Source organism: Gobio gobio (genome assembly GCF_949357685.1).
Source record: "Gobio gobio genome assembly, chromosome: 3".
Lineage (NCBI taxonomy): Eukaryota > Metazoa > Chordata > Actinopteri > Cypriniformes > Gobionidae > Gobio > Gobio gobio.
The window spans coordinates 2,180,589-2,203,742 of NC_137099.1; the positions used below are offsets into that span (position 1 = coordinate 2,180,589).

The 23,154-nt window shown below is 36.5% G+C and overlaps 3 protein-coding genes across 4 annotated transcripts in view; 2 read left to right on the plus strand and 1 right to left on the minus strand.

Annotated features, from left to right (window-relative positions):
• Window positions 1–23,154, plus strand: part of LOC307123689 (B-cell receptor CD22-like) — a 129,398-nt gene that overhangs the window by 8,787 nt on the left and 97,457 nt on the right. The gene's annotated exons all lie outside the window — the stretch shown is intronic.
• LOC307123691 (uncharacterized protein) overlaps window positions 8,478–23,154 on the minus strand; it is an 80,503-nt gene continuing 65,826 nt past the window's right edge. The window contains exon 4 of the mRNA XM_079812335.1: window positions 8,478–8,527. The gene's annotated coding sequence lies outside the window, so the exon portion shown is untranslated. The remainder of the gene's footprint in view (window positions 8,528–23,154) is intronic.
• Window positions 8,925–23,154, plus strand: part of LOC307124468 (B-cell receptor CD22-like) — a 77,436-nt gene continuing 63,206 nt past the window's right edge. Inside the window, exons 1-7 of the mRNA XM_079813671.1 lie at window positions 8,925–9,042; window positions 9,209–9,460; window positions 9,538–9,801; window positions 9,880–9,976; window positions 10,114–10,159; window positions 10,275–10,546; window positions 10,682–10,781. Coding sequence (XP_079669797.1) covers window positions 9,039–9,042; window positions 9,209–9,460; window positions 9,538–9,801; window positions 9,880–9,976; window positions 10,114–10,159; window positions 10,275–10,546; window positions 10,682–10,715 — 969 coding nt within the window. The 5' untranslated portion in view covers window positions 8,925–9,038 and the 3' untranslated portion in view covers window positions 10,716–10,781. The remainder of the gene's footprint in view (window positions 9,043–9,208; window positions 9,461–9,537; window positions 9,802–9,879; window positions 9,977–10,113; window positions 10,160–10,274; window positions 10,547–10,681; window positions 10,782–23,154) is intronic.

The following is a 23,154-nucleotide window of genomic DNA, read 5'->3' on the forward strand; positions in this document are numbered from 1 at the left end:
ATTTTGCTATGTGCATTATGGTAAATATTAATTATTTTGTGCTAGCTATGAGAGGGAGCAATTCACCTCTACTCCACATTCATTTGTTGGTATATGACAGTCAGAAATTAGACTGCACAGAAATGGAAACTGAACTACAGGTAGCCCTGATACACATTAAATGTAGTCACGCTGATGTTGTTAACATAAACCATTTGAAAACAAAGTATAATTTGCACGGTTTGACGTGATATGATAAGCGATCGTTAGATTTAATCATCGAGATTTACTGCAATGCTTTTTTCCCCTTAGTTGGTCAGAACAAAAGTGGATGTTATCTACTTACTTGTTCAGATGACATTTTCCGGTGCAAATTCTTATGTTGGTCATACTTTCAAAAAGTATAATCTGTGATTCTGAATGACAGTATCCACACCTTCTCCTCAAAACATTGGATTCCTCCGCGCTGTGCTGTGCCGAGGCACAAATCACGTAAAGTTGATAATTCTGCGAATAACTGCAATTGCAGATTTCAAACAGAGATGGTGACAAAAATGAAAAACTACGGACTGCAGCCTTAAATTCAGCAAAATATGCTAATCAAAAAGTTGACTAAAAGTTTGTCTGTGGTGTTTTTGACTTAAGTGAACTTGACTGAAGTGACAATTAATCTCCATTCAAATACTTTCAATAGCTGAAACTTCACTGTAATGATTAAAGCCAGTCATTTTAAAAACATGAACTGCTAGCTAGCCATAGCGCATGTGCTAATATAGCAGAGAAACGGCATCAACAGTGCAGATTCTGTCTTTTAGTCAAAGCATCGTAAAGAAGTCTGAAGTTTTCATCCTGACTCTTCTCTTGTTAACCCCCAAAACTCAGACAGCAGAAACCCTTTTAAATCTCAACACAACAACATTAAACACTAACACGTCTCCCCCTCCATTAATGTTCTGCAAAACACATAAAATAACACTTCCTTTCAGAGTCTGAAGCAAAGCATGCTGGGAACTAGAAATATGTAACTCGTGTAGTTTGAGTTCTGCTTAATATGATCAGTTATTGAGTTCACATAACTTCTTTCTAAGAAGTGCAATGATCTTTCAGTAATATTTGATTGAAATTACCTAATTTAATTTAATGCATTTGACTGTGAGTTTGTGAGGGATGTGCCAGAAGCCTAAATCTGAATTCGGAAAGGCACGGAAAATGAATATCGCTACGGAGCCCCTAAAGGGACATGGTTAGGCTGTGGTATTGGTAACAGTACAGCACATCAGATCTACATCGAACATAGTATTCGGCTTCAGGCACATCCCTATAGACACCAACTGAAATCTCTGATAGTGAGCTGTGAAAAGTGCAGAAGAAAACAAAAGATTTCTGTGTTTGTTGCTGAAAGACTCAAACTCCTCTTTAAACAAAAGCCTCTTTAATTATTTCCCTCATGTCTGTGTTTCAGCGGTTGATGGTCTGTGGGATCAGGGAGTGAATTACAGCCCTTCATATGTTTGTGCATTAAAGGGATCATCAGTGACAATATCCTGCACTGCAACATATCCTCAGAGATATGAGCTCATAAAAGGTTTCTGGACCAAACCTGTTGATGGAGAATCAGCTGATCTGTGTTCAGAGAAGAGAGGAAGAGTTCAGTGTTCGAGTGAAGATAAACACACTTACAACATGACTTTGACGGCTGTAACAGAAGCTGATAAACTCGTCTACTACTGCAGATTTAGAAATTATCAGAAGAAAAGATGGACAGTGATTCCTGGAGCTCGGCTTGATGTCACAGGTAAAACTAGTCAACTCTGGCTTTTTGCATTCATTATATAAGATAAAGTTTAAATAAAGTTTAGTGTTTTAATAATATTATTATTGTAATATTCCCTTATGAAAAATAATTATACTTCAAGTTCATTTTATGAAGTACACTTAAGTAATGTTTTTGTAAGTATAATGATATCAATGTTCTAGTAAACTTGTAAGTGCACTATTTCAGATCCGCTTGGGACTAAATTGGTCCACGGTTTAGAAAATATATGTTTAAGTGAACTATGAGTGTAGCACTAGTAAACTTTAGTAGTAAACTACTTCACAACTATGTTTCTCATTTCTACTACAAGTGAACTTATAAGTATACTAGTAGTTTACTGTTTTAATACTTGCAGCACATTTAGTTAGTTTAGGAAAGTACACTTTGAAGTGTTCTCTCAGTAAACTACTAGATTAGTAGTGTTATAGTTTACCTATAAGTGTTCTTTAATATTACTCCATGAAAAGAGTAAACACAAACACAAGCCAATTATTCTTAGAATACTTAAAGTCCCCCTGAAATCATAATTGAAGTATTTTGTCTTTTAGTGTGAACATGTTAGCCTTAGTGTTATCTGTGAGCTAGTGTGCTCCAAAACAAAGACAAACACACATTTAGAAGATATAAACATTCAAAACTTAGTCTCTCACTTCCGCCAATATGGATGATTTTGATGACATCAGATTTTCTGTCCAATCAAATGCTCTCTAGAATCTGAAGCCCCGCCCCCTACATTATAAACAGATACTGAAGCTGAAATCAGTCACACATTTACTCTTCTCTATGTGGTGAATGGCACATAGTGCACTATATAGGGGATAGGGACTGATTCACACAGTGCACTATATAGGGGATAGGGAACGATTCAGACAGTGCACTATATAGGGGATAGGAAACGATTCAGACAGTGCACTATATAGGGGATAGGGAACAATTCAGACAGTGCACTATATAGGGGATAGGGAACAATTCAGACAGTGCACTATATAGGGGATAGGGACCGATTCAGACAGTGCACTTTATAGGGGATAGGGAACGATTCAGACAGTACACTATATACGGGATAGGGACTGATTCAGACAGTGCACTATATAGGGGATAGGGACCGATTCAGACAGTGCACTATATAGGGGATAGGGAATGATTCAGACAGTGCACTATATAGGGGATAGGGAACAATTCAGACAGTGCACTATATAGGGGATAGGGATTGATTCAGACAGTGCACTATATAGGGGATAGGGACTGATTCAGACAGTACACTATATAGGGGATAGGGACTGATTCAGACAGTGCACTATATAGGGGATAGGGACTGATTCAGACTGTGCACTATATAGGGTATAGGGACTGATTCAGACAGTACACTATATAGGGGATAGGGACTGATTCAGACAGTGCACTATATAGGGGATAGGGACAGATTCAGACAGTGCACTATATTGGGGATAGGGACCGATTCAGACAGTGCACTATATAGGGGATAGGGACCGATTCAGACAGTGCACTTTATAGGGGATAGGGACTGATTCAGACAGTGCACTATATAGGGGATAGGGACCGATTCAGACAGTGCACTATATAGGGGATAGGGACCGATTCAGACAGTGCACTTTATAGGGGATAGGGAACGATTCAGACAGTGCACTAATAGGGGAAAGGGACCGATTCAGACAGTGCACTATATAGGGGATAGGGACTGATTCAGACAGTGCACTATATAGGGCATAGGGACCGATTCAGACAGTGCACTATATAGGGGATAGGGGCTGATTCAGACAGTGCACTATATAGGGGATAGGGACTGATTCAGACAGTGCACTATATAGGGGATAGGGAACGATTCAGACAGTGCACTATATAGGGGATAGGGACTGATTCAGACAGTGCACTATATAGGGGATAGGGACCGATTCAGACAGTGCACTATATAGGGGATAGGGGCCGATTCAGACAGTGCACTATATAGGGGATAGGGACTGATTCAGACAGTGCACTATATAGGGGATAGGGACCGATTCAGACAGTGCACTTTATAGGGGATAGGAACTGATTCAGACAGTGCACTATATAGGGGATAGGGACCGATTCAGACAGTGCACTATATAGGGGATAGGGACCGATTCAGACAGTGCACTTTATAGGGGATAGGGAACGATTCAGACAGTGCACTATATAGGGGATAGGGACCGATTCAGACAGTGCACTATATAGGGGATAGGGACTGATTCAGACAGTGCACTATATAGGGGATAGGGACTGATTCAGACAGTGCACTATATAGGGGATAGGGACCGATTCAGACAGCGCACTATATATGTTGTTGTTGATGAAGTTGTTGATGTTGTTGTTGTTGTTGTTGTTGTTGTTGCTGATGTTGATGTTGATGATGTTGATGATGTTGTTGTTGTTGTTGTTGTTGTTGTTGTTGTTGTTGTTGTTGCTGCTGTTGTTGTTGCTGATGTTGTTGTTGATGTTGTTGTTGTTGTTGTTGTTGTTGTTGTTGTTGTTGTTGTTGCTGATGTTGTTGTTGATGTTGTTGTTGTTGTTGTTGTTGTTGTTGTTGTTGTTGTTGTTGTTGCTGTTGTTGTTGTTGTTGTTATGCTGTCAGACCTGCAGGTGGAGACACATCAGAGTGTGAAAGAGGGAGATTCAGTCACTCTGAGATGTAAGAGCAGCTGCTCTCTGCCTGAACACCAGTGTTGGGCACGTTACTTTAAAAAAGTAATTAGTTATAGTTACTAGTTACTTCTTACAAATAGTAACTGAGTTAGTAACTGAGTTACGTCATTATAAAAGTAACTAATTACCAGGGAAAGTAACTACTGCGTTACTTTGTTTTTTTTTTTCAAATGTTCAAATATGTCAAATAACTTGGATGCCCCCAATTTTAAATATGTTAAATGAATGAATTGGACACTAAATAGAATAAATTGCTATTATAAAACATTGTACATTAAATGTACACTATTGTAATGTTGCTGTGGGACAATGTGAGACACCTATCAAATTCAATATATTATTGTAAATATTATCAGTAGTATCACTACTATAGTGTAAATATTGTGTAAATAGTATCAGTACTTCTTTACTTCTCCTCTGGTAGTGGAGCTCATGTTATCACCTGGGTTTTTAGCCACTAATGTTGTGGCTGTGATGACGTGAGGCTTCATTAGATTAGAATTACTGGCCACCGGCGTGGAGAGACTCTTTCTTCATGGGCATAAGCTGCACGTTACATAAACATTACCTTTCAACTCAATGAGGGAAAAGTAGCGCTTATACTTCCAGTTTGTGAAAACTACCTTTGAAGTCGTTGGACTGCCATCGCTGACTGTGCATATGCGTGTGTGTGTGTGTGTGTGTGTGAACTCAACCTATCAACCTCAACCTTGTCTCCCACCCACCAATCATCATCAGTTATGTGTAGCAACCCAACCCACCCCCCAACACGCATGGCTGCGCGCGCACACACACACACACACACACACGCACGTTGCAGGTCCGACTGACAGAGAGCCTGTTGGGATGAAAACCGCTTCAGTGAGCTCAATTATAGTAACGCCGCATTTTTTTTCTCAGTAACGCTAACGGCGTTGTAACGGAAGAAACAGTAATTCGTTTGATTACTCGTTACTGAAAAAAGTAATTCCGTTAGTAACGCCGTTTATCTATAACGCCGTTATTCCCAACACTGCTGAACACACAACATTCATCTGGTACAGAAACACACAGAGATTAACTAAAGGAATTGTGAAAGTGAATCAGCTTCAGCTGTGGTCAGTCAGTCGTTCTGATGAAGGAAACTATCAATGTGCTGTAAGAGGATATGAGCGTCTGATCTCTCCTGCTGTTTATCTTAATGTTGAATGTGAGTATAAACTGATTCATTAATATTAGAGAAATATTTCACAGATTATTCAGAATTTAGCTCAGGGTTGTTTGATAAATTCAGGCCCAATCATACAGACTGCATACAGACCGCTCGGTGTTCATATGGGAACCACCCGCAGGTGTTAAAGTAACACTGAAGCAGTGTTAGAGTTAATAAGATACTTAAGTGATTCATTGAGTGATGATTGTTTGATTATTGAATACACCTGATGATAATGAGCAGAATCACTGAAGGACAGAGAAACACAACTACAGCCACAGCTTAAGATGACATCAACTGAAAAGACATTAACCCCCAGTTTCACAGACAAGGCTTAAGCTAGTCCTAGACTAAAAAGCATGTTTGAGTTGTGTTAACTGAAAGAAACTTGCACTGATGTATCTTAAAATATGTCAGTGCCATAGTTTTGTCTTAAGATACACACCAGTAATGTTTTTTTCTAAGGCACATTTATAAAAGTTACTCAAATGTACTAATTGAACTAATGCCTAATCCTAGTTTAGCCTAAACCCTGTTTGTGAAACCAGGCCTTAATCTCTCTTATTATAAACCAGACTGACTTTATTTCTGTCATTTGTCTACAGTTCTTTTTGAGAATTAACAGAGGTTTAGAGGTTGATGTTTTATGGGAAATATTTGGTCACCGTTATGGTGATCAGTGTTTATTTTAGTTGGGCAGTTTGACTTGCCATTTTATGTTAGTTTGTGGTCTTAGCAACAGAGTTTACTGGAACACATACTTTGTTGCAAAGGAATCCATAAACATACATTATTAGGTGAAATAGGTATCATCATAAAGATTTTTTTTTGTTGACCAAAATAACCTTTGAGAAAAGTGGATAATAGAAATGTTAATAAAAGTTGTTTTAATAGATTTTCACCATAAATGCTTTACTGCCACAGATCAATAATCCTAAATTATGATTTTTAGATACATTTAGGAGGGAAAAATTGTTTGCTCACACAGACATCAAGAATCATCATATGAATCTCAACAATGGTGACATGCTGCAATGCATGTTGGGAGTCATGAGTGTTATACTATGATGATTATATATCCCAGCATGCATTGCAGCATGAAGCATGTCACCGTCATTGAGATTAATATGCGGATTATTGATGTTTGTGTGGGTGTGCCTAAAGTGTTTTTCTTCACAATGTATTTAAATAACAAAATTCAGAATATTTGATATCTGGCAAGAAATGATTGCTGGTAAAAAATCTACTAATAACAATTTGACAATTTTATTTTTTTATGTGTCAATTATCCTTCTCGTTTATGATGTTGTTAGACACATCAAATGACCATCTTTGTTTATGGTATCTTTCGCAACAAATTATATGTTAGTGTTTGAGTAAACACTGTTACATAGACTACAAACTGACATCAATAGCCAAGAGTCAAACTGCCCAACTATATGAAACACTGTTCACCATAATGGTGACCAAATATTTTCAATACAACATCAACCTCTAAACCTCTGTTAATTCTCAATAAGAACTTCTGTAGATGTCAGAAATAAAGTCAGTCTGGTTTGTAATAAGAGAGATTTAATGTCTTCAGTTGATTTCATCTAAGGCTGTGGCTGAAGTCAGTTGTAGTTCTTGTGTTTCTCTTTCCTTCAGTGATTCTGCTCATTATCATCAGGTGTCTTCAATAATCAAACAATCATCACTAAATTAATCACTTAAGTATCTTATTAACTCTAATGCTGCGTTCACACCAAACGCGAATTGAGCGTCTGGCGCGAGTGATTTCAATGTTAAGTCAATGGAAAGGCGCGTTGACGCGCGTCTGGAGGTCCCGCGGCGCGGAAGGCGCGTTACGCGCGGCGCGAAGGACGCGAATCAGCTTCATTCGCGCGTCCAGTTCGCGCGAATGGCGCAAATTGGACGCGAATTGAGCGTCTTGCGCGATACGCGCGTTACACGCGAATGGTGCTTTTGTGCATTCACGCGTTTGAAGCGAATTCGCGTCTGACGCCCGAGTTGAAAAATTTGAACTTTGGCGTCAATTCGCGCCACGTTAACCAATCAGGAGCCTGCTTGCTGCTGTCACGTGGTAAAGTGACGTGTATGAGAAACCCTGCATAAATTAAAAACAGTACTATTGTGTCACAAAATGTAGTTTTAAGACTTTTTCAGGTGGGAATGTAGTTGTTTAAAGCTCAAATCTGTGGTTTATTTATAAAGAGAGCGCCTATTTAAAAAAAATAATCTTGTGTTTTTGGAGTTGTGAGATCCAGGCTATCACCGGGCAATCACTGCTCATAACCCCGGCGAAGGCAGCCTTTCCTCGGCCAGTCCTTCTGCTGCTGCCGCTGGCTCTGATGTCCTTTAGTGGTTCGTCTTGTGTGGATCTAACGGGCGATCTTTGCTCTCATGAATATATAATTTGTTGTCTGCCAAATCGTTTTGACTGAGGGCAAAGAGAAGTTTCATAACTTTATATTTTAAGGATATTTAAACATACATGCAGTGAAGATAATGTAGGAGTTGCCTGGACCACATTTGTGTGGCTATTAATGCTTAATATATATGTTTAATGAAAATGAAAAGAGGCAGAGTGGTGTTTTATGACATATTTCTCCTGGAGTGCCTTGAACGCGCGTCAATTTCGCTTCCAGCGCTCGATTTCTACGCGCGTCCAATTCTCTGCTGACGCGCGAATGCATTCAAAATGTACGCGCGTGAAACTAGACGCGGTAGACGCGATTTTGACGCTCAATTCGCGTTTGGTGTGAACGCAGCATAACACTGCTTCAGTGTTACTTTAACACCTGCGGGTGGTTCCCATATGAACACTGAGCTGTGTTAATTCAACACCGGGGAATTTACTGTGTATTATTCAAAATGAATGTAAAGTATGAATCTGTGTTTATTGATCCTTTTTATAAATCTTATTCTTGGGTTGATATAAATCTGAAAATGTAATATTGTTTTATTAATTTTGCACCAGTTCAGATGTAGATTTGTACCTTTTTCATCACTATTTTGATCTATACTTACAGATAAACTTCAGTAATTTAATAATGATGATGGAAGGTCATGGCAATAAAAAATAATTATATTCATGTTTTATATATATTTCCTGTAGATCCTCCAGAGAGCGTCTCAGTGTGGGTCAGTCGGTCTGTAATAGTGGAGGGAGATTCAGTGACTCTGAGCTGCATCAGTGACTCAAACCCTCCGGCTCTGAACTTCAGCTGGTCTAAAGGAGGAAAATCTCTGGGATCTGGCGCCACTTACAGCATCACTAATATTGAGTCTGAGGCCAGTGGAAAATATTATTGCTCTGCTGGAAACAAACACGGATCTCAGTCCTCTGCTCCTGTGACTGTGAATGTCATGTGTAAGTCTGTCTTTACTTTTGATCCGTTCTGGATGCTTGTATGCTCAGTTATTTGTGTTACTGAAACATCAGATCCTGATTCTTTGTTTCGACAATTTAATTAAATTTTTGTAATTTAAAAAATGTTTCACTGGTTTTATCAAATTATTATTATTATTATTTTTAGACAAACCAAAGAATGTATCAGTGTCTGTCAGTCCGTCTGTAATAGTGGAGGGAGATTCAGTGACTCTGAGCTGCAATAGTGATGCAAAACCATCGGCAGAAATCAGCTGGATTAAAGGAGAAATGACTGTAGGATCTGGAGGAATCTACAGCATCTCAAACCTCAGCTCTGATGACAGTGGAGAATACAAGTGCAGATCCATCAATGAACATGGAGAGAAAGACTCTGATGCTGTGAAGATTAATGTCATGTGTGAGTTAATAACTGTGAGTCAGTGAATCATTTGGTTATAGTGAGTTATCCAATAATGTTATTTTTGTCTCTTTCAGACGCACCAAGAGATGTTGTGGTGACCCTTAATTCATCTGGAGTAATAGTGGAGGGAGATTCAGTGACTCTGAGCTGCATCAGTGACTCAAACCCTCTGGCTCTGAACTTCAGCTGGTTTAAGGAGGATCAAACCTCAGCTGTTGGATCTGGACAGAGTTTCAGCATCTCCAGCTTTAACTCCAGTTCCAGTGGACGCTTCTACTGTGAGGCTCAGAATAAATACGGATCTCAGAGATCAGCGTCTGTTTCAGTCTCTGTTAAAGGTATTTCCTATAAACACACACTCTTTCAGTTTCATCTGTCTCTCGTGTGAAATGATCTTCATGATGATCTTGTTTCAGGGGTTCAGAGAGCGGCTCTGCACACAGTTTCTGGGCTCGTGGCGGGATTGATCTTCATCATCATCATCATCTTCATCATCATCATTGTGTTCATCAAGTGTGTGATTGTTGAGCATTAAATTTTTTTCAAAAATAAATATTAATGCAAAATTTGTTGAACTTAATAAAAAATATGAAATGTTTCTTACAATAAATTACTTTTCAGTACTTTCTAACAAAAACATTTTTCTCCAGGAAGAAGAGGAGAGACGGTGGAGCTGAAGTTATCAGACGAAATCAGGCAAGTTTGATAATACCTGAATCTACAATTACATGAATATTATATTTAACTAGAAAATATAAGATTTACAATCTGTTGATATATCTGTGTGATATCTTATCTGATAAAACTGCAGGAGGATCGCTCTGGCAGATCAGCAGAAACGGCTTCGACCAATGACGTTCCACTGTATTCACTGGTATCAGCCAATCAGAGGGATGATCTGTACACCAACATTAAAGCAAAGAAACCCGCACGCTCTGGGAGAAAACAAACAGATAAAGACTCTGCAGATGGTGAAGAGGTTCAGTATGCCAGTGTCCATCACTTCAAGAACAAAGACATGAAGAAGAATGAAGAGTACGACTGTCAGAGCATCGAGACGCATCATCCGTCTGACGCCAACAGGTGAGAAACGATTCATCAGAACACAAATAAAACACATCCAGTGCTTTATCAGAGCTCTTGCTTTTGTGTTGTTGAGAGGATGGATTGTCACCTCCTGAAATGCCACATGAACATGTTTGTGTAATTTCTCCTCAGACCTGAGGAGTCGATCTACAGCGCTGTCAAGTAAAGAGCATGTGGTCGGAGCCACTTCCTGTTGATGCTGACAGGAGACCCGGATTTGAGTCCAGCCCAGGTCACACAGCAAAATCCCCAGTGTTAAATTAACACTCCTCAGTGTACATATGTGTCCACACTACAGGGTGTTAAAAGTAACACTTAAGAAGTGTTGAAGTTAATGAGATAATTAAGTGATAAATTAAGTGATGATTGACCATTAGTGATGAGAAACACAAGAACTACAACTGACTTCAGCCACAGCTTTAGATAAAATCCACTGAAGATAAAAAAAAGACATTAAATCTCTGAAGATCTCAGCAGAGGAGGATTAAACAACTCCACAAACAGCATTACCAGCTTCACACACTACTAACCAGACTGACTTTATTTCTGTCAGACGACTACAGAAGCTCTTATTGAGGTTTAGATGTTGATGATTTATTGAAAATAATAGTTTAGTTTGAAGTCACCATTATGGTGATCAGGGTTTTGTTAGTTGGGATCTTGACCCTTGACTTGAATTTTTCTCTCTGTCTACTGTAACTGTTTGTTACAGTGAGAACAGCAAGAGACAATTGATGATGACAAGTTGATGATAGATGCAGTTGTTATCATCATATAGTGCCTTATTTGCTGATCTCCTGAGAGTCATGGATTATAGTAGCCTTGTTGTTACTCTACAGCAGGAGATCCAGCAGTGTTTTCATCAGATAAACTGATCAATGTGTAAAATGTGTACAGTCTTGTTTTTTGGTTTAATAACTCATCACACAATAAGCACTTCTAACTCCTACGAGTTATTCTCACAGACAGACATTAAGAATCAGCCTATGAATCTCAACAATGGTGACATGCTTCATGCCGCAATGCATTTTGGGTGCATCATGCAAAACTCATCCATGGCTCCCAGAATGTATTGAGGCATGAAGCATGTCACCATTGTTGAGATTCATAGGCTGATTCTTGATGTCTGTGTGTGAGTTGATCTCGCAGGATTTAAAAGTGATTAGTGTACAATCAGTTTTAAAACCTATTCAGCTTTCCTGATTAAAACCGATCTGGATCTTTCCTGAAATCACAGTAAAAACAAAACTAATAGTATATTTCTCAGACTCAGCCGCAAGATCAGTGATTTAAATCACTATACAATGATCATATCCTTATCACTGAGCAGCCAAAAGCATCTGATTGTGTTTACTCTTGCTTTTCTTGCCATAGCAAACTCTGTTACAGCAGCCAGAGAAACACTAATGTGAAAAAGTCATCAAACTGCCCAACTAAAGAAAACACTGATCACCATGATGGTGACATTAAAAAAAGTTTAAACAGAAAATCAACAAAAATGTAATTCTCAATAAGAGCTTCTGTAGACGTCTGACAGAAATAAAGTCAGTCTGGTTAGTAATGTGTGAAGCTGGTAATGCTGTTTGTGGAGTTGTTTAATCCTCCTCTGCTGAGATCTTCAGAGATTTAATGTCTTCTTTTATCTTCAGTTGATTTCATCTAAAGCTGTGGCTGAAGTCAGTTGTAGTTATTGTGTTTCAAGGTCAATCATCACTTAATTAATCACTTAATTATCTCATTAACTTTAACACTTCTTAAGTGTTACTTTTAACACCCTGTAGTGTGGACACATATGTACACTGAGGAGTGTTAATTTAACACTGGGGATTTTGCTGTGCATGTTCCCATCTCCCGCTCCTCATGATTTGATCTATTTACACATTTATGGGAATGTTTTACTGTTGAGATATGAATGGATTTCGCTTTATAATTAGCTTTTTTATTACGATCTGAATTGATTGCCAGTATCACAAGCACACGCACACGAGCACACACACACACGCGCACACACACACGCACACATACACGTCTATATTACCAACAGGGGACCATCACTCCACACTGACCAAGAGGGGACCTGTGTTTCTAGTCATTTTGAAGAAACAAAACTTAGATACAAAATTTTGTTTTAAGGTCTTTTTTCATAATATAACTTCAAATAAGCATTTATTTTTTATTTTTTAAACATGCCAAGAGGGGACCTGACCGATGTCTACCTATCCAACAGGGGACCTCCATAGCCTGCAATGGAGCTGTGTGTGTGAAAGGGAAGAGAGCTGGCAGTCAAGTCTGTCTTCATTATTTAATATATATATATAATTATATAATGTTCACACAGGCATCAGGGAACACAATGAGCACACAACGGAGAAAAAGCCATGTTGTGGACATTACAGAAAAGAATTTAAGAAATTAAAAAATTCTTAAAATTAAGAATTATCTTTAAGAAATTCATTCTCTGTTGTGTCTTCATACTTACAGTTTATGATCCGCCCACATCTCTCATTTAAGCTTATTTTCAAGAACACCAACACTGTAAAAAAAAATCAGGTCTCCAATTGAAAATTTTCTAGTGACCGATGACATCTAAATTTTTTAGTTGGCCAAATTGAATTTCTTGAATTTTAATTGAATTAAAGTGCATCAATTTACAGAAAATTTTCAATTGGAGACCCAAATTTTTTTTACAGTAAAGGTATTTCCATGTGTGACTTATTTTTGAATAAAACATAGTTTCTGCTCTCTAAAATCCCAAATAATGTCCTTTGTTTTTGAGATTTTTAGAGTGAGATTTGATTTCTTGCACCAATAAAAAAATATATATATATAGGACTGGACAAGCAGAAATTGTTCTTTAAGGTAATAATCACAGGTCATCACTTTATATAGTAAATAATGATTATGTTAAACACAATGACTCGGTCCCCTGTTAGATGGTAAATCACGACACCAGTGTGTTTGCGTTGTCATTTCTTACCATCATAAACACACTGTAGAGATTTAGAGTTTTTATAGCAATAACTGAGTTTTAAGAGTTAAATCAAGCAGAAATAGTTCTCTAATGTATTAATTGCAGATCATCTTTGAATAATGATTATGTTAAACACAATGACTCGGTCCCCTGTTAGATAGTAAATCACGACACCAGTGTGTTTAATTTGTCATTTCTTGCCATCTCAAACACACTGTAGAGATTTAGAGTTTTTATAGCAATAACTGAGTTTTAAGAGTTAAATCAAGCAGAAATAGTTCTCTAATGTATTAATTGCAGATCATCTTTGAATAATGATTATGTTAAACACAATGACTCTGTCCCCTGTTAGATAGTAAATCACGACACCAGTGTGTTTAATTTGTAATTTCTTGCCATCATAAACACACTGTAGAGATTTAGAGTTTTTATAGCAATAACTGAGTTTTAAGAGTTAAATCAAGCAGAAATAGTTCCCTAATGTATTAATTGCAGATCATCTTTGAATAATGATTATGTTAAACACAATGACTCGGTCCCCTGTTAGATAGTAAATCACGACACAAGTGTGTTTGCGTTGTCATTTCTTGCCATCATAAACACACTGTAGAGATTTAGAGTTTTTATAGCAATAACTGAGTTTTAAGAGTTAAATCAAGCAGAAATAGTTCTCTAATGTATTAATTGCAGATCATCTTTGAATAATGATTATGTTAAACACAATGACTCTGTCCCCTGTTAGATAGTAAATCACGACACCAGTGTGTTTAATTTGTCATTTCTTGCCATCTCAAACACACTGTGGAGATTTAGAGTTTTGTATAGCAATAACTGAGTTTTAAGAGTTAAATCAAGCAGAAATAGTTCTCTAATGTATTAATTGCAGATCATCTTTGAATAATGATTATGTTAAACACAATGACTCTGTCCCCTGTTAGATAGTAAATCACGACACCAGTGTGTTTAATTTGTCATTTCTTGCCATCTCAAACACACTGTGGAGATTTAGAGTTTTGTATAGCAATAACTGAGTTTTAAGAGTTAAATCAAGCAGAAATAGTTCTCTAATGTATTAATTGCAGATCATCTTTGAATAATGATTATGTTAAACACAATGACTCGGTCCCCTGTTAGATAGTAAATCACGACACAAGTGTGTTTGCGTTGTCATTTCTTGCCATCATAAACACACTGTAGAGATTTAGAGTTTTTATAGCAATAACTGAGTTTTAAGAGTTAAATCAAGCAGAAATAGTTCTCTAATGTATTAATTGCAGATCATCTTTGAATAATGATTATGTTAAACACAATGACTCTGTCCCCTGTTAGATAGTAAATCACGACACCAGTGTGTTTAATTTGTCATTTCTTGCCATCTCAAACACACTGTGGAGATTTAGAGTTTTTATAGCAATAACTGAGTTTTAAGAGTTAAATCAAGCAGAAATAGTTCTCTAATGTATTAATTGCAGATCATCTTTGAATAATGATTATGTTAAACACAATGACTCGGTCCCCTGTTAGATAGTAAATCACGACACCACACAGCAAAATCCCCAGTGTTAAATTAACACTCCTCAGTGTGCATATGTGTCCACACTACAGGGTGTTAAAGTTAATGAGATAATTAAGTGATTAATTAAGTGATGATTGACCATTAGTGATGAGAAACACAAGAACTACAATTGACTTCAGCCACAGCTTTAGATGAAATCCACTGAAGATAAAAGAAGACAATAAATCTCTGAAGATCTCAGCAGAGGAGGATTAAACAACTCCACAAACAGCATTACCAGCTTCACACATTATTAACCAGACTGACTTTATTTCTGTCAGACGACTACAGAAGCTCTTATTGAGAATTACATTTTTTGTTGAAACTTTTTTAATGTCACCATCATGGTGATCAGTGTTTTCTTTAGTTGGGCAGTTTGATGACATTTTAATGTTAGTGTTTCTCTGGTTGCAGTAACTGAGTTTACTATGTCAAGAAAAGCAAGAGTAAACACAATCAGATGCTCTCGGCTGCTCAGTGATAAGAATATGATCATTGTATAGTGATTTAAATCACTGATTAACTTTGTTTTTACTGTGATTCCAGGAAAGATCCAGATTGGTTTTAATCAGTAGAGCTGAATAGGTTTTAAAGCAGATTCTACACTAATCACTTCTAACTCCTGCGAGAATAACTCACACACAGACATCAAGAATCAGCCTATGAATCTCAACAATGGTGACATGCTTCATGCCGCAATGCATTCTGGGAGCCATGGATGAGTTTTGCATGATGCACCCAGAATGCATTGCGGCATTAAGCATGTCACCATTGTTGAGATTCATAGGCTGATTCTTGATGTCTGTGTGTGAGTAAATCTCGCAGGAGTTAGAAGTGCTTATTGTGTGATGTGTTATTAAACCGGAAAACAAGACTTATGTACATGTTTTAAACATTGATCAGGTTATCTGATGAAAACACTGTTGGATCTCCTGCTGTAGAGTCACAATGCTACTATAATCCATGACTCTCAGGAGATCAGCAAATAAGGCACTATATGATGATAACAACTGTATAATCAACAACAAGCCAACATCATCTGTCATCAAATTGTCATCATCAATTTTCTCTTGCTGTTCTCACCGTAACAAACAGCTACAGCAGGCAGAGAGAAAAAAATACTGACAAGTCAAGGGTGAAGATCCCAACTAAAGCAACACTGATCACCATAATGGTGGCGTCAAACAAAACTATTATTTTCAATAAATCATCAACATCTAAACCTCAGTAAGAGCTTCTGTAGACGTCTGACAGAAATAAAGTCAGTCTGGTTAATAATGTGTGAAGCTGGTAATGCTGTTTGTGGAGTTGTTTAATCCTCCTCTGCTGAGAGATTTAATGTCTTATTTTATCTTCAGTGGATTTCATCTAAAGCTGTGACTGAAGTCAGTTGTAGTTCTTGTGTTTCTCATCACTAATGGTCAATCATAACTTAATTAATCACTTAATTATCTCATTAACTTTAACACTTCTTAAGTGTTACTTTTAACACCCTGTAGTGTGGACACATATGTACACTGGGGAGTGTTAATTTAACACTGGGGATTTTGCTGTGCAGTGTGTTTAATTTGTCATTTCTTGCCATCTCAAACACACTGTAGAGATTTAGAGTTTTTATAGCAATAACTGAGTTTTAAGAGTTAAATCAAGCAGAAATAGTTCTCTAATGTATTAATTGCAGATCCTCTTTGAATAATGATCATGATTTACACAATGACTCGGTCCCCTGTTAGATAGTAAATCACGACACCAGTGTGTTTAATTTGTCATTTCTTGCCATCTCAAACACACTGTGGAGATTTAGAGTTTTTATAGCAATAACTGAGTTTTAAGAGTTAAATCAAGCAGAAATAGTTCTCTAATGTATTAATTGCAGATCATCTTTGAAAAATGATTATGTTAAACACAATGACTCGGTCCCCTGTTAGATAGTAAATCACGACACAAGTGTGTTTGCGTTGTCATTTCTTGCCATCATAAACACACTGTAGAGATTTAGAGTTTTTATAGCAATAACTGAGTTTTAAGAGTTAAATCAAGCAGAAATAGTTCTCTAATGTATTAATTGCAGATCATCTTTGAATAATGATTATGTTAAACACAATGACTCTGTCCCGTTAGATAGTAAATCACGACACCAGTGTGTTTGCGTTGTCATTTCTTCATCTCAAACACACTGTGGAGATTTAGAGTTTTTATAGCAATAACTGAGTTTTAAGAGTTAAATCAAGCAGAAATAGTTCTCTAATGTATTAATTGCAGATCATCTTTGAATAATGATTATGTTAAACACAATGACTCTGTCCCCTGTTAGATAGTAAATCACGACACCAGTGTGTTTAATTTGTCATTTCTTGCCATCTCAAACACACTGTGGAGATTTAGAGTTTTTATAGCAATAACTGAGTTTTAAGAGTTAAATCAAGCAGAAATAGTTCTCTAATGTATTAATTGCAGATCATCTTTGAATAATGATTATGTTAAACACAATGACTCGGTCCCCTGTTAGATAGTAAATCACGACACCAGTGTGTTTAATTTGTCATTTCTTGCCATCTCAAACACACTGTAGAGATTTAGAGTTTTTATAGCAATAACTGAGTTTTAAGAGTAAAATCAAGCAGAAATATTTCTATAATGTATAAATTGCAGATCATCTTTGAATAATGATTATGTTAAACACAATGACTCGGTCCCCTGTTAGATAGTAAATCACGACACCAGTGTGTTTAATTTGTCATTTCTTGCCATCATAAACACACTGTAGATATTTAGAGTTTTTATAGCAATAACTGAGTTTTAAGAGTTAAATCAAGCAGAAATATTTCTATAATGTATAAATTGCAGATCATCTTTGAATAATGATTATGTTAAACACAATGACTCGGTCCCCTGTTAGATAGTAAATCACGACACCAGTGTGTTTAATTTGTCATTTCTTGCCATCTCAAACACACTGTAGAGATTTAGAGTTTTTATAGCAATAACTGAGTTTTAAGAGTTAAATCAAGCAGAAATATTTCTCTAATGTATTAATTGCAGATCCTCTTTGAATAATGATTATGTTAAACACAATGACTCTGTCCCCTGTTAGATAGTAAATCACGACACCAGTGTGTTTAATTTGTCATTTCTTGCCATCATAAACACACTGTAGATATTCACTGTATATATCGAGATAACTCAATTTTATGGTGACTTGCATTAAAATGTTTATCCGTCTCAATTAAATTATGTGAACTGAATGACTTTTAACATTGACACTTTAGTTGTTTAACCAACTGATGATTTTCAAGTCAGCAATCAACACACAACTGAGTTTTGACCTCCAAAATCTTATTATAGTGTATTTTTATGGTAAGTATTGGTGTTTTATGTTTTAAATCAAGCAGAAATCACTCTTTAAGGAAACAATTGCAGGTCACACTTTATACAGTGAACATGATTTCCTTAAATTGACTTAAGTCCCCTGTTGGATGGTAAAACACGACGCCTGTTTGATTGCTTTGCCATTTCTCTCCATCACAAACACACTGTAGAGATTTTGAAGGTCAGAACTAAATTTTTTGGTGACTTGCATGAAAATCTTCATCCATCTCAATTAAATTATGTGAACTGAATGTCTTTTAACATTGACACTTTAGTCGAAGATTTTCAACTCAACAATCAACACACAACTGAGTTTTGACCTCCAAAATCATTATACAGTGTATATTAAATTTAAATAAAAAATATAAAATTTATTTACAAAACAGTTTGACTCAAGTTTGACTCTCTACTGCTTATTCATTATTGTTTATGTTACATGGTCCATGTTTTACATTACAGTATAAAATTGTTCCTAAGTTTTCCCCTTTTATATAGATGGTAATGACTAAATATCCTCGCACACCGAAATTTTCACACGTTAAAAAAAAGATCAAGCACGTTTACACACAGCCTCTGAAACTTTCCTTCCTTCATCATAAAAAAAAATCTGATCAGGTGCAGTTTTCTGCATTTTTCGCATCCATAGCAAGCATTTAAAGAGGGGTTTCAAATTTCTGTGTTATTCATTTTTGTGTTAAAATTTTGAACATAAGTTGAACAGTTTAAAAAAGAAAGTGTGAACCTTCAAATTAGCCATTATAGTTCATAAAGTTTTGCTGGCGTTTGTATCTAATTGAGAAAAGAATGAATGTAAATTGAAAGATGTCGTCATTGAACGCATTTTGTGCCAAAGCAAATAAATGATCCACAGTTTAGCCACATAGGCTGATGTGATCCCTGAGTGAAGAGTTTTGAAAAAGTGATGAGTATTCAGAAATGTGTCCTAGCAGATGTTTAAAAAACCCTGTAATATCACTATTAGTAAGGGATCACTGTATAATATCAGTCTTTAGATCTATTGTTTTACAAAAATAATCTATTGTTTACAAAAGGAGAAAACGTGTGTACTTTAATGTAAACTTGGACCATGTGACAAACTGAAGTTAACAGCAAAAAAATATACTATAATGCTGACTGTTGTTAGTGTTTTTTGTTGTATGAGTTAAAAGTGTATATGTTGGGTGAATCCTCATTGTGTTCTGGAAGAATGAGTTGATTTAAGACATCAATGAAGTGTTTTGGTAGTTTTAGCACATTTTGAACGTGAAATTAACTGCTTTGCTTTGAAAGGTGTCCTAGCGATTGTAGCTGAGAGATAGACGTCAAACAGACTCAAACAAAGACCCAGAATTCTGTGGTGTTACAGCACTGTGGCTGCTGTAAATGGCTGCTGTAAGGTTTCTTTATGAAATAACAGGCACAATGGCAAAGATATTTCTGCAAAAACTCCAAAGTACACAGCAAAATCCCCAGTGTTAAATTAACACTCCTCAGTGTACATATGTGTCCACACTACAGGGTGTTAAAAGTAACACTTAAGAAGTGTTAAAGTTAATGAGATAATTAAGTGATTAATTAAGTTAAGATTTACCATTAGTGATGAGAAACACAAGAACTACAACTGACTTCAGTCACAGCTTTAGATGAAATCAACTGAAGATAAAAGAAGACATTAAATCTCTGAAGATCTCAGCAGAGGAGGATTAAACAACTCCACAAACAGCATTACCAGCTTCACACATTACTAACCAGACTGACTTTATTTCTGTCAGACGACTACAGAAGCTCTTACTGAGGTTTAGATGTTGATGATTTATTGAAAATAATAGTTTTGTTTGACGCCACCATTATGGTGATCAGTGTTGCTTTAGTTGGACTCTTGACCCTTGACTTGTCAGTATTTTTTTCTCTCTGTCTGCTGTAACTGTTTGTTACGGTGAGAACAGCAAGAGAAACTTGATGATGACAAGTTGATGACAGATGATGTTGGCTTGTTGTTGGTGATACAGTTGTTATCATCATATAGTGCCTTATTTGCTGATCTCCTGAGAGTCATGGATTATAGTAGCTTTGTGACTTTACAGCAGGAGATCCAGCAGTGTTTTCATCAGATAAACTGATCAATGTTTAAAACATGTACATAAATCTTGTTTTCCGGTTTAATAACACATCACACAATAAGCACTTCTAACTCCTGCGAGATTTACTCACACACAGACATCAAGAATCAGCCTATGAATCTCAACAATGGTGACAAGCTTCATGCCGCAATGCATTCTGGGTGCATCATGCAAAACTCATCCATGGCTCCCAGAATGCATTGAGGCATGAAGCATGTCACCATTGTTGAGATTCATAGGCTGATTCTTTATGTCTGTGTGTGAGTTCATCTCGCAGGAGTTAGAAGTGATTAGTGAAGAATCTGCTTTAAAACATATTCAGCTCTACTGATTAAAACCGATCTGGATCTTTCCTGGAATCACAGTAAAAACAAAGTTAATCAGTGATTTAAATCACTATACAATGATCATATTCTTATCACTGAGCAGCCGACAGCATCTGATTGTGTTTACTCTTGCTTTTCTTGCCATTGCAAACTAAGTTACAGCAGCCAGAGAAACACTAACATTAAAATGTCATCAAACTGCCCAACTAAAGAAAACACTGATCACTATGGTGGGTGACATTAAAAAAGTTTCAACAACAAATGTAATTCTCAATAAGAGCTTCTGTAGTTGTCTGACAGAAATAAAGTCAGTCTGGTTAGTAATGTGTGAAGCTGGTAATGCTGTTTGTGGAGTTGTTTAATCCTCCTCTGCTGAGATCTTCAGAGATTTAATGTCTTCTTTTATCTTCAGTGGATTTCATCTAAAGCTGTGGCTGAAGTCAGTTGTAGTTCTTGTGTTTCTCATCACTAATGGTCAATCATCACTTAATTAATCACTTAATTATCTCATTAACTTTAACACTTCTTAAGTGTTACTTTTAACACCCTGTAGTGTGGACACATATGTACACTGAGGAGTGTTAATTTAACACTGGGGATTTTGCTGTGTAGTTCAATCAACTCTGAGTAGACTGACTCTGAGTTAAGCTCATGCACTCCAACTATGAAAAGCCACGATCAATGGAGCTCCGAAATTATGATTCACCATGGCAACAGCACCCAACAAAAAGACGTTTGCATACTTCCGGGTCAATACACAAGTTTAATTCTTAATTATTTTAATTAAGTTTAATTTTCATGGTATCCAAAAGGCAAACAAAGAATGTGGCAGCAGCTAAAAAAAAAAAAAACATTATTCAATCAGGAAAAGCTTTAGACACAAAATGTTCATGGGTGTAGGTTTAATTACTTTACAAACATTTGACATATTAAATAAATATCATTCAGTGTCCAATGTGCAGCAGCTTTTCCCACATAGACCCTTTTCACAGACAGTGATGACGTGTTTTAATGGTCATCAATATCGTAAATCCTGCAACGTTTTTTGTATTTTTTTTTTTATGTATGTACATTTATAAAACTAATACTTTGTATTATATTACTTTTGCATCAAATTACAAATATCAAGTTACCGCTGCTGTGAGAGTGTTTCTAATACAGTTTCTATGGGAGTGATAGTTAAAATTAACATCTTTCTCTCTTTTCACTGCATTTATCAATCTCACTTAAATTTTTCCATCTTTTTGAAAGTTGTGAAATCACTATTGTGGAGTTTTTCTTTTGCTATTTGAGCAAAGGGAGACACAAAAATATATATTTAATGTATTCTCTCATTCACCGCTATAAGAGTTAACCCAACTATGACGACTTCAGCTTCGGAAACCCAGAAATGTGAAAAGGGTCTATGCTCTTTTCACATAATGAAATGTTCTCTGATCCCACCTGTTACATTTATTAATCAGGGTAATGACATTAACATTTGACTTCTACTCAGGCCAGCCAAACTCCAGCACCACTGACAGATGAAGAGGAGATGGAGGACGAATATTAACACCCAACAGGAAAAAAAATAAAGTATTTGTAGGAAATAAAGATGACTATAAAAAATGTAAATAAATGTATTTAACAGCTGTGGTGGTGGTTATGGCCTATATCTCGTACTGCCATCTGGCAGCATCCTTCCATTCCATACAGTAATCCGTTTTCAGAAAGTGTGATGATGGGTATATGAGTGTCATAAATGCGTCCAACCACTGGAAATCCTAAAGGAAATTCTAATTATTAGGATACTTCTAGAGGATTATCAAGTGAACGTCAGGATCCTGTATAAAAGGACATGCCATTTTTGTCACTTTGACAGTGTCCTCATGATAAAATGATGAAATATGAGCAATGAATGTTCCTGCAAAGAATGCTTTTCTTACTTTGTATTATTGTCAAGTTGCAGATAATTTAATTTGTTTTAAGTAAACTTTGCTTACTTTAGATTTAGATTAAATTTATATATTTTTTTATATTTATACTTGAAATACGACCAAAATACTCAGTAAGAAAAGCATTTGTGGCGTTTGAATGAATGAATAAAGTATTTAAACACTGCTGGTGCTTTAAAAATGGGGAGAAGAACGAAAGAAACTCTGGGTTTACAAAAGAAAACCTGCTTCTGACCAGGTTAGGTTCACAGAGTAAGTTACCCTGGTAACTGACTCTGAGTATAAGTTACCTCTCTTTCAGAAACGGGCTTGACTTACCCTGCTTTCTCG